Below are 12,866 nucleotides of genomic sequence, written 5' to 3' on the forward strand. Positions count from 1 at the left end.
ATCTGATCTCCTCTAACACTGAGATGATTGGGGAAATTATGTGTCCTCCTGACATGACAGATATAATATTTTACGCACTGTTCCAATTTGACTACATTTTCTGCAGAAGTGACATCACATCTTCTGCGCCTCCAGAAGAATTCCAAGAAGCCCCGCCAACAAGACCTTGTTTTGGCAGCCCATTGTGCTGTGATTCAGAAACGCTCCATTGCGTCTCTATAATGTTGTGTCCTCATGACTTCTAATGGAATCCGTCAGTCCATACACTCTATTTACCACAGAACGTGCGTCCGGCACTAAACTGCGATCCGAAATGTAATAACAACCAAACAGGTAAAAGCGTGACAGGCACAGCTTGAGGTTCCCAGAGAAAACAAAGTCGATTCCGGCGCCGCCGAATGAAGATGGAGAAATTCGAACAACACAAACGTCAATGATTTAACCTCCTCATCAACACTCAACAGAATTAATCCGTTTCCTCTCAACTTTCACCCCGACAGCTGCCAATGAAGTCTAATTAATTCTCCATGCTCAGATCTCGTCGTATGGTTGCAGGTCCTTCCGTATTCCCAGGACAAGTCTTTGAATTTTGCCAATTGAAACCTTCAATGTTTTAAAATTGATTTTGCCACAATTCAGACTCTGGATTATAGGATTAGTGTTGAGGACACCTCGTATGTACAGGATTAACTGCAGCCGCCTCCTAATGTACAGCAGGGAGGACACCAATAAGTACAATTAACTTCTCACCACACAATTCAATCAAATCTAATGGACGGGTTGTTACACCCTGGGCCGAAACAAGGGGCAACATGTGAGGGGCCGGCCAACAATGCAACGGACACATAGACCACATGATTTTGGAGAAGGGCTCTGCCAATTGAAACTAGATCTACTGACAATCCAATGTCTATGAGGTCAGGCTGACGGTCCCCAGTGTCCGCCATCAGGAAAAACATGGATCCTGAAAGTTGGATTTTATAGAGTGTGATCCTATCTGTAATTGAAATCAATTCTCCCTGTACTGACTTCCTGCAGAACATGTGCTTGTCCTTACATGAGATGACGGATCATACTGTTCCCTTAAGGAGCAGACCTGCAGTGTAAAGCTTGGGGGGATAAAACAGCAACATAAGCTTCCAATGAAACCATACGAATTTAATAATTCTAATAGCTGAGTGTTTGATACACTTGCATCCAGTCTAAACAGCCTGGCGTTCAGGCCAACACATTGGAGCAGAGCCTCAGCTGTGAAGGGTAAATCCATATTTAATATTTGTATGGATTCACACAGCTGATAAGCTTGTTACAATGTATCCAGTCCACGCAATCCTCTTTGAGCGAAGCATTGAAGCAGTATACATTTTACTCCTGTCCTGATAGTTTGCTACAAAATATCAGTGTAGGTAAAATGTATCAGTCTGTCTGGCTGCTTAGACTTGCCTCGACTAGGTGCAACTATAACAAACCCTCAGTTATGAGAAGCATTAGGTCTCTATAGGTTTTCAGCCTCAGGACATAAATAGTGAAGGTCCATATTCATTGAGAGTAAGCATAGAATTTAGAAATGGCGAGGGCACAAAGTAAGTTAGAAAGTTGAAGAACTTCTCATTACATGATGAGGCTTTATTTGTATATAACTGGCCGAGCCTCCTTTGGTCCCGTTCGTTCAAAGCCTCTGTAGTAGATTCCGATTGTCACCACGATGGAACCAATTATAAGTCTATGGGATCCATCAGGCGCTAGTGGTAACCGTTGTATGATGGATCCGGAAATGGTTTTAAGGTTTCCGTTATAAATGGAAATCACGGTGGAAGTGTGAACAAAGCCTTTAACAAGCAGAGTCCTCACTGATGAGCTCTGAGAGTATCATAAAGGCTCTGTAATGTACCATGGTGCTCGTAGATCAGTACATGTATAGCCAGCCATGATCTAAGAAGCTTCAGAAATCAGCAGAAGGTCCAATAAAAACCCAGAACAATGTGGCTGGATCAGAAAACAACCACCTGAAATCAGACCATAATCACTGAACACATAGAGAAGAGAACATCCTGCTACCCAATCTCTTTGTTTCACACCCTCAGTAGCAGCAGCATGGAGGACATTATATATCAGTACTGAGCAGTGTAGCTGTGAATCCAGCACTGGGGTTATACATAACACTTACTAGAAGCTGCAGCAGCATCTCTGCGTCCCCCAGCCTCTCACATTCTGCTGCTACCCTCTCCATAGGCGGCTGAAACCAAATCTCTCAGTGAAGCTTAGAATCTGTCTCCTCTCTGCCTCACCGAATACGGATTCTATAATCGAATTCAATAAGTGAACAGTTAAGAAAACGGGGGAGAGGGAGGAGAGTAGCCGGATAAGTGGAGAATGAGGCATTCCTCTCTAATAAGATATGTTACAAAGTTTCTTATATTCGCTTATATTATTGATTTATGCAAAGTTTGTTCAAACGACAATTCCTAGTTAAAGTGTAACCATAGTTTATTTCCCCCCAGCACAGCACTGAGGGTACTGTGGCTGGCACTTGGGGCAGTGCGACTGGCTAAGGGTATTGTGGCTGACACTGGGGGGGGGTAGTGTGTCTGGCTAAGAGCATTGTGGGTAGTGAGGCTGACTAAGTGCATTGTGGCTGGCATTGGAGGTAGTGTGGCTGGCTAAGTGCATTGTGGCTGGCATTGGAGGTAGTGTGGCTGGCTAAGTGCATTGTGGCTGGCATTGGAGGTAGTGTGGCTGGCTAAGTGCATTGTGGCTGGCATTGGAGGTAGTGTGGCTGGCTAAGTGCATTGTGGCTGGCATTGGAGGTAGTGTGGCTGGCTAAGGGCATTGTGGCTGGCATTGGAGGTAGTGGCTGGCTAAGGGCATTTTGAGTAGCAGTGTTATTAGGGCAATGAATACTTGCCCAGGTGGGCTATGCAGGGTTACCAGCCTCCACTTCAGTAATTTCTTGACAATGGAGCAAAAAATCATGGACACATTTTAAAATCAGTAGTCTCCACCGAACATTCGTACCGCCGGGTACAGGAAAGGTCGACCCCCATCACCGCTAAGACAGCGCTTTACCTCTGTCCTAGTGTAGTCTCGTCACGTGCAACGTCACTGACACGAGTCACGTGACATCTCATGTGACTGGTCCCCTAGGGACTCGCAAGTCTGGGGATCCTTGTCGTGGATTGCGAGCTTGCGTCCTTTTGGCCAAAATGATTACTAATACCCCAGGTATTTTTCATTACTACATATATTCACTTCTCTTGGACACAGCCGGGTCTTTGATGCTGGGAGAGCATGGTGTGTTGTTGTTTGGCATAGCAAGCAGGGTAGCCCGCTCTATGAACTATCAAGGCGTCACAAATAGGCTTCTACCTGGCTATACACGTTGTGCCTCATGACGTACACACTATCCCTCCATGTTTCACACACTTGCACCCCATTACCCATTTATTTCTATTGAGGCACTTCACTCATTACTGCCCTCTATATTTCACTCATAGTATTACACTTGCACACACACTATTCATTTATTTTTTCTTACCACACATCCCATGCACCACATGCCCCTCCCCTCAAGACCAGTGGGAGTGGCTATTATTATTTAAAGCACCTGCTCATTCCTTCATCAGCGTTTCTGACCTGGCTGTGTCCATTTGTAAGTATGGCCTTTTTTGGTGTTTTTGTATATGTCCCCTTGTTTTTATCAGTTCTATTATTGATTTATGCAAAGTTTGTTCAAACGACAATTCCTAGTTAAAGTGTAACCATAGTTTATTTCCCCCCCCCCCCCATAAATCAATAGTACAAGTGAATATAAGAAACTTTGTTATTTATCTTATTAGAGAAAAATGCCTCTTTCCACACTTATCAGACTCCTCCTCTTCTCCCCCGTTTCCTGCAATGTTCACTAACACACTGAGATAAAGACAGCTCACTGAGGGGGTCAGGTTACGTGCTGCCCATAGAAGTGAATGGACAGGACACGGGGAGCAGAAGGAAGGAGCAGCTGACTCAGACACATACTGGGGTAAGACAGTAAAACGCTTACTAGAAACAGCATATGAAGATTACACTGCAGTAATGAGCAGTGTAGCTGTGAATGAATCACTGGGGTGAGATAAAGCACTAACTAGAAGCAGCAGCGTCAGTGTGTGTCTCTCAGTGCAGTTGCTCCCTCCCCTCCATGTACTGCTATGGGCAGCATGTAACCTGATCCCTCAGTAAACGGTCTTCATCTCTGCCTCACTGAATGCGGATTTTAGCAATTAATTCAGAGTAAGTGATCAGTGTAGGACACGGGGGGGAGAAGTGTCTGATAAGTCGAGAAAGAGGCATTTTCATATAATAAGATATATTACAAAGTTTCTTATATTTGTTTGTACTATTGATTTATGGGGAAAAAATGGAAAGGACGGCTACACTTTAAGACAAGAGTGTAATGTATCTCTGGTAACACACGTGTCCATTGTGGCATAAAGCAGCCTGTATGGAGAAATGTGATCATCTCTTTCCATACAGCCACAGCGGGAGCCTCGGGACTAAACACCTCAGTGTCAATTAAACCGCAGAAACTCCTTCTCCTTTCTGACGAGAGTTTTCAAGGTGCTATTAGGGGTGCGTTAATGGCGGGTGTTGGTAGGAGGGAATCTGGCTTAAAGAAGGGTTTAATGGCGGTCGAATAATAGCGTTTAACGTGAAATAGCTATTTTTTTTTTATCCGAACGACACAGCAAGTCAGAGGCGGCTTCAATGTGGGTTTTTTCTTTCCTCTCTAAATAGCATTTTAACATAGCTATACATCCGTCACACGGCGCACGCTGCAGAGGGGGCACAAGACCAAATTATGCATTCCGATTACAGAGAATGAATAATAGGCAGGATAGAGGCTGTGCAACACAAAACAAGAGATGCCTTGATTGGAAAAGCTTGTGAGCAGCGCTGAAAGGAGAGAGGATAAAAGCAGCAACACGGAGCTCGATACCAATCTACAAAGCACATTAAGATGTATTAATTTAGTAGGTCGATTCAGTCAATAGGAGCTGCTGCCTGGATTGTCACCGCCGTGAAAGGAAACGAGAAGATGGAACAAGAACTCATAATGAAGTTTGCTCTTTTTTTCTGCTCTCGTTTTATCTAGAAGTGTCGACTTTGTGAAAATACTTATCACAAGGAGCGTGGAGAAGAAATCTCCAATGACAAGAGCTCAGCTCGCCACATGCATGACAAGAAGAAGCAAGGTGCCAATAAGAAATGCAGCTGTATCAGAGCAAGGCATGGATGATGGGTGTAATAGTGTGTATCACATAAAGAGGCAATGATAAACCCACCGACAAGAGGGGGGTGCCGCCATGACGCCACTGCCGTGCTTGAAGGGGAGTCCGTGGAGTACAATTGACAAATCGATTTATTCCATTCATGTCCGCAAAAATCAAACCGAGCAAGTTGATTCCCACAATGACATCAGCTGCTCATCTTATAACACTCCAGTACTATTATATCCTCCAGAGACATCACATCATATGTGTGACTGATATCAGCCGCTCCTCTTATAACACTCCAGTACTATTATATCCTCCAGAGACATTACATCATGTGTGACTGATATCAGCCGCTCCTCTTATATCACTCCAGCACTATTATATCCTCCAGAGACATTACATCATATATGTGACTGATATCAGCCGCTCCTCTTATAATGCTCCAGTACTATTATATCCTCCAGAGACATTACATCATATGTGTGACTGATATCAGCCGCTCCTCTTATAACACTCCAGTACTATTATATCCTCCAGAGACATTACATCATATGTGACTGATATCAGCCGCTCCTCTTATAACACTCCAGTACTATTATATCCTCCAGAGACATTACATCATATATGTGACTGATATCAGCCGCTCCTCTTATAATGCTCCAGTACTATTATATCCTCCAGACATTACATCATATGTGTGACTGATATCAGCCGCTCCTCTTATAACACTCCAGTACTATTATATCCTCCAGAGACATTACATAATATGTGACTGATATCAGCCGCTCCTCTTATAACGCTGCTGTTCTGATATATATTTACTCCAGGCCTATGTCATATATGGAATAGAAGCTTCCAGAGCAGAGTGGATAAGTAGAAATGTGACATCATGATAATAAGAGTAATAACATAACGTTTTGTTGTACGTTGTGGGGACACTGACCTGTGGAGCTGGTTTTCCTCCGCATACGATGCATACGAGAGTGAAGTTTTGCGCCTGGTAGCGGCTGAATTGCGCTGGGGTGTCTGCAGCGATCACAGCGATTGAAATGGGAGGAGCTGGATGGATAAAAGATGTTACCATTACTGATTATATCCGACATTTGAACAGTCATCATCCTGATACAGTACATATATACACAACTCAATGATGGCATCTGTACAGATCTACCCCATTGTGTGTACACAGTCCTCCCAGGAGTACAGTCCTAGATTACCAGCTCGACCACACCTCTATCCCGGCAGACCACCTGTGCATATCGCACAAGAGCATTCATTGTGGCTGGCACTGAGGGTACTGTGGCTGGCACTTGGGGCAGTGCGACTGGCTAAGGGTATTGTGGCTGACACTGGGGGGGGGGGGGTAGTGTGTCTGGCTAAGAGCATTGTGGGTAGTGAGGCTGACTAAGTGCATTGTGGCTGGCATTGGAGGTAGTGTGGCTGGCTAAGTGCATTGTGGCTGGCATTGGAGGTAGTGTGGCTGGCTAAGTGCATTGTGGCTGGCATTGGAGGTAGTGTGGCTGGCTAAGTGCATTGTGGCTGGCATTGGAGGTAGTGTGGCTGGCTAAGTGCATTGTGGCTGGCATTGGAGGTAGTGTGGCTGGCATTGGAGGTAGTGTGGCTGGCTAAGTGCATTGTGGCTGGCATTGGAGGTAGTGTGGCTGGCTAAGGGAATTGTGGCTGGCATTGGAGGTAGTGTGGCTGGCTAAGTGCATTGTGGCTGGCATTGGAGGTAGTGTGGCTGGCTAAGGGCATTGTGGCTGGCATTGGAGGTAGTGTGGCTGGCTAAGGGCATTTTGAGTAGCAGTGTTATTAGGGCAATGAATACTTGCCCAGGTGGGCTATGCAGGGTTGCCAGCCTCCACTTCAGTAATTTCTTGACAATGGAGCAAAAAATCATGGACACATTTTAAAATCAGTAGTCTCCACCGAACATTCGTACCGCCGGGTACAGGAAAGGTCGACCGCCATCACCGCTAAGACAGCACTCTACCTCTGTCCTAGTGTAGTCTCGTCACGTGCAACGTCACTGACACGAGTCACGTGACATCTCATGTGACTGGTCCCCGTGACCTCCTCAGTGTCACTCCGAGTCCTCATTCCCTTGGGACTTTGGAACTCCGTGCCACAGATTCTTTATTGCTTTAACTGCGCATAACAATTTTGCGAAGTGCAAACTTTCTGGGGAAAAATAATCCACAGTGTATTTTTCTGTCAGACACTACAAACGGCAGAAAAAAGCGCCAGTATTTGCGGGCGGTCCGTAAATTTACAGACGGTTGGCAACCCTGGGGTTATGCGTGGAACGCCCCTCTCTGGCTACTCTGCTGTCATTATTACCTCTGCCTGGCCACATTGTTGATATTTTTCCATATTCTGCAATATTAACGTCTTGAGAACTATATTTTTTATTAAGTGCCCCATTTTTCTGCTACAGACACATGAACAAGTGATACCACATAATGAAATAGACTACCTCACAGGCTGCAGGAAAACTGCTAACTTATCATAGCTGCACTTGTGTCCCAGGTCAATAACACTGCTGTCTGTGTCAAAGGTGATTTATGGAAATAAAGCTCCATTAATGTACAATCAAAAGTTCTGCAGCTTTCGATTATATAATTTGTTTCAATTTCTCACCATTTTCATGTTTGCTGCTTGTTGTCAGTGAATAGAAACACATATTTTTCTTGTACACCTGCCCTGCTCCCACAGCTGATGGCTTGTTACAATGTATCCAGTCTAGGTAATACTAGATTTATATACTGCAGTAAATATTCCGCATTATGTCAATGTCCAGCATTGATTGGATGGGTAACAATTCTTGATTTGGTACAAAGAAGATGGAGGGGGGGGGTAGTGTAAAGACACAATAGAGAGAGGAGACAATCCTCCATCTCACCAGAGATAAAACAGCTTTCAGTTCTGACAGATGAACATTTAGATTTATTTAAATGAGATATTTTCAATATTTAAATCTATTCAAATGAGCGGATTCTGCCGCCATCTCTGGAGTTGCTCTGCCTGCGGAGGATAAATGACTATCTCTAGTAAATTGATCTCCCACTTACCTGGTACAACAGTAAATCACAAGATACGTGGAGCCTAAATCACACAAATGTCACATAATCCTATTCCAAAAAGCTCCACCACTGGCAGAGGCACGTCATGCAGCGTCACACAGCGGGTCCAGCTCAGGAGACGACCTCACAGATACCTGCGGCTGCTCACGTCGCTGATGTGTCATTTATAGGGTATTTGTTTGCTTGGAAATCTCTTCAAGTGCGTAGCGCTGAAATCCCGGCATGTAGCAATTAAAAGTAAAAATTGCTAACAATTCACATGACCGGAACGATTTTAAAGAGATTCTCAACGCTTTAAAGGTCCATTCACACATTGTGGTTGAGCTGTGGTTAGAACCGCATTGAAATAGCGTATCCAAAAAACACATGCGTTTTTACCGCGATTTGACGCTGCGGACTCCAGGTTTGCTATTTGCGTACAGCGCGTGCCATTATTAAACAACTTATTCTGCAAAAAAGGGCACCCGTCTATTTCAACAAGGGCTCCCACAGTCATCCCGGATCCACTCAGCTTCACTGCAATTGGAGAGAAGACAAAGCGCAGGTTCAGTGGCCCTTTGAGGGTCAGATATGTTCCTACGGATTCATTTTGGCTCCACTGTTGATGGTGAAGTTCTGTTTTATACTCAGCAGGAAGCATCTGAGCCCTGAGACAACCTTCCGAGGTGCCGCAGACCAAAATGTCTTTTTTTCTTACTGCTCTAAGCCTCTGGGGACAGACGGCAATAAAAGCGCGGATATCTGCCGGTGTATTTTACTCACAGATCATAAAGAGGCCAATTAAAAAGGGGGGAAAAAAAGAGAGCTGTAAAAAAGAAAAGGGGCCGGCAGTTAAGACGACCGCGCTGCTTGTTTTTTCCTCGGTTCTGCCAGTGGCGGGCGCCTTAATGACCTACCTGCTCTGTACGCACAACACCGGTGAAGGGAAGGCGAATTATGGCGGCCTATAAAAGTGCGGAGGTTTACGACCGAGCCCAGAGTCCCACTCTTTTAATGAACTTCACTCCAGTCAGATATTTTTTTTCTGTTCCCTCCTGCTATGAACAATTCCTCCTCGTGCCCTCCCGCAGGCACGGCGTACACCGCAGCGAGCTCTTTACGTTTTATAGCAACATCTTATTTTACAACAAAACAGCGAACTGTTAAACCCTCCACAACGTTGTCACATCAACCTCGTTGTCTTTTACGTTATTCTACATTTCCGTTTTATCTTCTGATTTGTGTCTGTGGAGCCACAAATGTGGGAAAAGTCACGAGGCAGAAACCCCCGTACCTGGGAAATCCCAACTCTAGAAACGTCAGAACTTTAGGCAATGAATAAAGAGTTTGATGCGGTTCTGATCACCTGCAGTTATTCTCACACCTGCGCTCGCTATTACATACTGTCAGGGGTGACGTCACTAACGGCAAGAAAAGAGCAGCATGCAGACCTAACCTAAAAAAGACATCCCCATTATAAATCAGCGGAGTCCAAAAGGCGGCGATCAGATCCTTCGTATGACCGATCCAGCACAGCACTATGACTTACTCTATAAATGGAAGCTAAGACTCGGTTCACACTTTCACTACAGGGTTTCGTTGGGGGTTTCCATAAATCGGATCCATACATTTATTTCGCATTGTAATTGATTTACTATAATACAAAACATTACTAAAATTAGGTTCACACCAGATTCAATAGCTCCATCCCGAGCCTCCGGAGCCAGTTCTGTCTTACTTGACGAGAAAAATATGGCAACATGCTGCGCTGACCTTCCCATAAATACAACAGCCACCAAGACGGTACCCCAATATAGTCATTATGGTCCGTTGTGAGCCTTTGGGGTCCATTGAGTGACGGATGCTGCATTGACGCACGATTTTTTGTTAGAAAGGAAACCATGACAGTGGTGTGAACAGAGTCTTACTGTATGGATCAAGTCTAGGCCGGCAGCCTGACATATGCACAAGTACCTGTATATATTAATCACACACACACACACACACACACACACACACACACACACACACACACACACACATATATATATATATTACACAAACACACATACACACTCACCCAGTCTTCAGTAAGCAGCGTACACCACATAGTCACACATATACATAACTATTTGGAGATCAGTAGCAAAATTAAATCAAATCTATCATTGAGGTTTTGCATAATCACATGTAGAGAACAGCGTTGCCTGGGGGGTGCGCGGTAGCTGCTCGCACAGAAGACGTCTTACATTTATTATCTAGGTGTTATAGCGCTATCAGGATGAAGTCATCTGACTGACAGATTATCATTCCCTCTTCTTTTCTTCCTAGTATTGTCACACACAAACAACTATAAAATGTCTTTGCCTCAGTCTCAGTAACACGTTCAGCAATGTCTCCACACTGCGCCTTATTTCACTTGTTAGAGGAGCAGTTTGTGCTTCAGAGCTGTGATTCCTGCTGTGACTGGGGACAGGAAGTTGCAGACATAGACCCTCACAAACCAAACAGAGTTAAAGTGAAACTTATTTTCCTCACAAATCTGCCACTGACCAGTAACATATTGAAACACAATCCCCTGCTTCTACTTATAGTAAAATCCACTATCCCTCTGAAAGACAAATTGTTTGTTATTTCAGGGAGACAATCTGTCCCACATCAAGGAGACAGTGAGGTAGTAATATCTGTGCTTACATTATTTACAGGGAGAGACAGGGAGGCAGTACTTTATATACCTAAATAACTTATATGGAGAGACAGGGAGGCAGTACTATCTATACCTACATTACTTACAGGGAGAGACAGGGAGGCAGTACTATCAATACCTACATTACTTATTTAACATCCATGGCTGCAGACACGTGGGATTACTCACCCCTCGACGGCCGCAGCCATGGTCTGGTGAGCGCTGGCCCGCATCCCCTCCCCAGGAGAAGCCAGCACTCACTTCCGCTCCACTCTGCTGTGTCCCGTAGGGTGCGCGCGAACGCACATGTAAAACATCATTAATTAGCCCATGATCACCCTGGACTAGGCCCTGCCTCTTTGACTGAGCGTTGTTAGTATTCCCATGTTAGTCTTTGCAAATGGTCCCTTAGTGTGTACCCTTTTCCCAGTGTTCCGTGCCCTGCTAACTGTATCCCGTGCTGTGTTATTGCTCCTGAGCCTGTTCGTATTGGAGTAGTGTCCTACTGCACCTGCTGTCATCCGCCACGTCTGGTGCAACCTGCTGTATCTGCTGTTATCCACCACGTCTGGCTCCACCTGCTGTCATCCGCCACGTTTGGCACAATCTGCTGCACCCACCTCCAACCGTGCTAAACCTCTGCCACTGTCTGGACTGTTCAGGTACCCTTGTGATGGACTTTGTATTGCTTGAGTGCTCTGTTGTTTGGCCAGTTGCCTCCTCGCTACGGTGGTGCGGCCTAGTGGGTCCACTTACCCACAGACCGTGATAATACGCTCAGGCCATGGACCCCGTTGGTCAACCCGAGACCTTGACGACGACAAGCCATTCAGGCAGAGATGCAAGACCAACTTCTCCGGTCGGTGAACACCATTGCACATCGGCTGGTTGCACAAGCCACAGTCGTCACCGCAACTATTCCTGCTGTTCCTCCTGATACACTTCCTGTCAATACCAGTGCCGACCCCCGATGCTTCCTGCTGCTACTTCCTCACTATAATGGACACACGAGGTCCTGCAAGGGATTTCTGAATCAGTGCCAGATCCACTTCAGACTACATGCCAGGTCCTTCTCCCCTGATGATGCGAGGATCGCCTTCATAATCTCTCTCCTTACTGGCAAAGCCCTGGCATGGGCAAATCCCCTTTGGGAACATCAGGGACCAGAGACTCGTGACTTGCACTATTTTTTACGAACTTTCTGTTCTATATTTGAAGAACCTGGGAGAGTTTCTTCTGCTGGTGCTGCATCCCTGCAGACCCTACACCAGGGAGATATCTCCGTGGGCGAGTATGCCATTCAGTTCAGTACCCTGGCTGCAGAACTAACCTGGAACAACGAGGCCTTGGTGGCTACATTCTGGCAGGGACTGTCTTCTGGGATTAAAGACGAGCTTGCCGCTTGCGATTTGCCACCTACCCTGGACGATCTCATTCTACTAGCCACCCGGGTTGACATGAGGATCCGGGAGCATTTCCAAGAGGTTCTCCGGGTGATAGGATTTCATAGGCTGGCTTCTACTTTCCAGCAATCCCTACTGTCCTCTTCATTCGTCCCACCAGAGGAGCCTATGCAGATGGACCGGGCCAAATTGTCTCCCAGGAGAAACAACGCAGACGCACTTCAGGACTTTGCCTGTATTGCGGCCTCGGAGGCCATGTTGTGCGCTTGTGTCCCCAGAAGCCAAAGAGACCCTAGTGCCTAAGATTGGTTGGAGAGACAACCCTCCGGGAGGACTTTTGTTCGGTTGGCAGACAGGAGAAGAATTATCCGCTGGGGACACAGCTCTAAACTGTTTGGGCACACTGGTGTTCGTAAGACCAAAGACCAGATTACTCGTTATTTCTGGAGGCCCACGCTACCCA

At 45.7% G+C, this 12,866-nt stretch overlaps 1 protein-coding gene across 2 annotated transcripts in view; it reads right to left on the reverse strand.

The window, feature by feature from the left end:
* IGSF21 (immunoglobin superfamily member 21) overlaps positions 1 to 12,866 on the reverse strand; it is a 273,506-nt gene that overhangs the window by 88,597 nt on the left and 172,043 nt on the right. For both annotated transcript variants that reach the window (XM_075840560.1, XM_075840559.1), the window contains exon 4: positions 6,196 to 6,311. In XM_075840560.1, the coding sequence (XP_075696675.1) occupies positions 6,196 to 6,311 (116 nt within the window). The remainder of the gene's footprint in view (positions 1 to 6,195; positions 6,312 to 12,866) is intronic.

Source organism: Rhinoderma darwinii, chromosome 10 (assembly GCF_050947455.1).
Source record: "Rhinoderma darwinii isolate aRhiDar2 chromosome 10, aRhiDar2.hap1, whole genome shotgun sequence".
Lineage (NCBI taxonomy): Eukaryota > Metazoa > Chordata > Amphibia > Anura > Rhinodermatidae > Rhinoderma > Rhinoderma darwinii.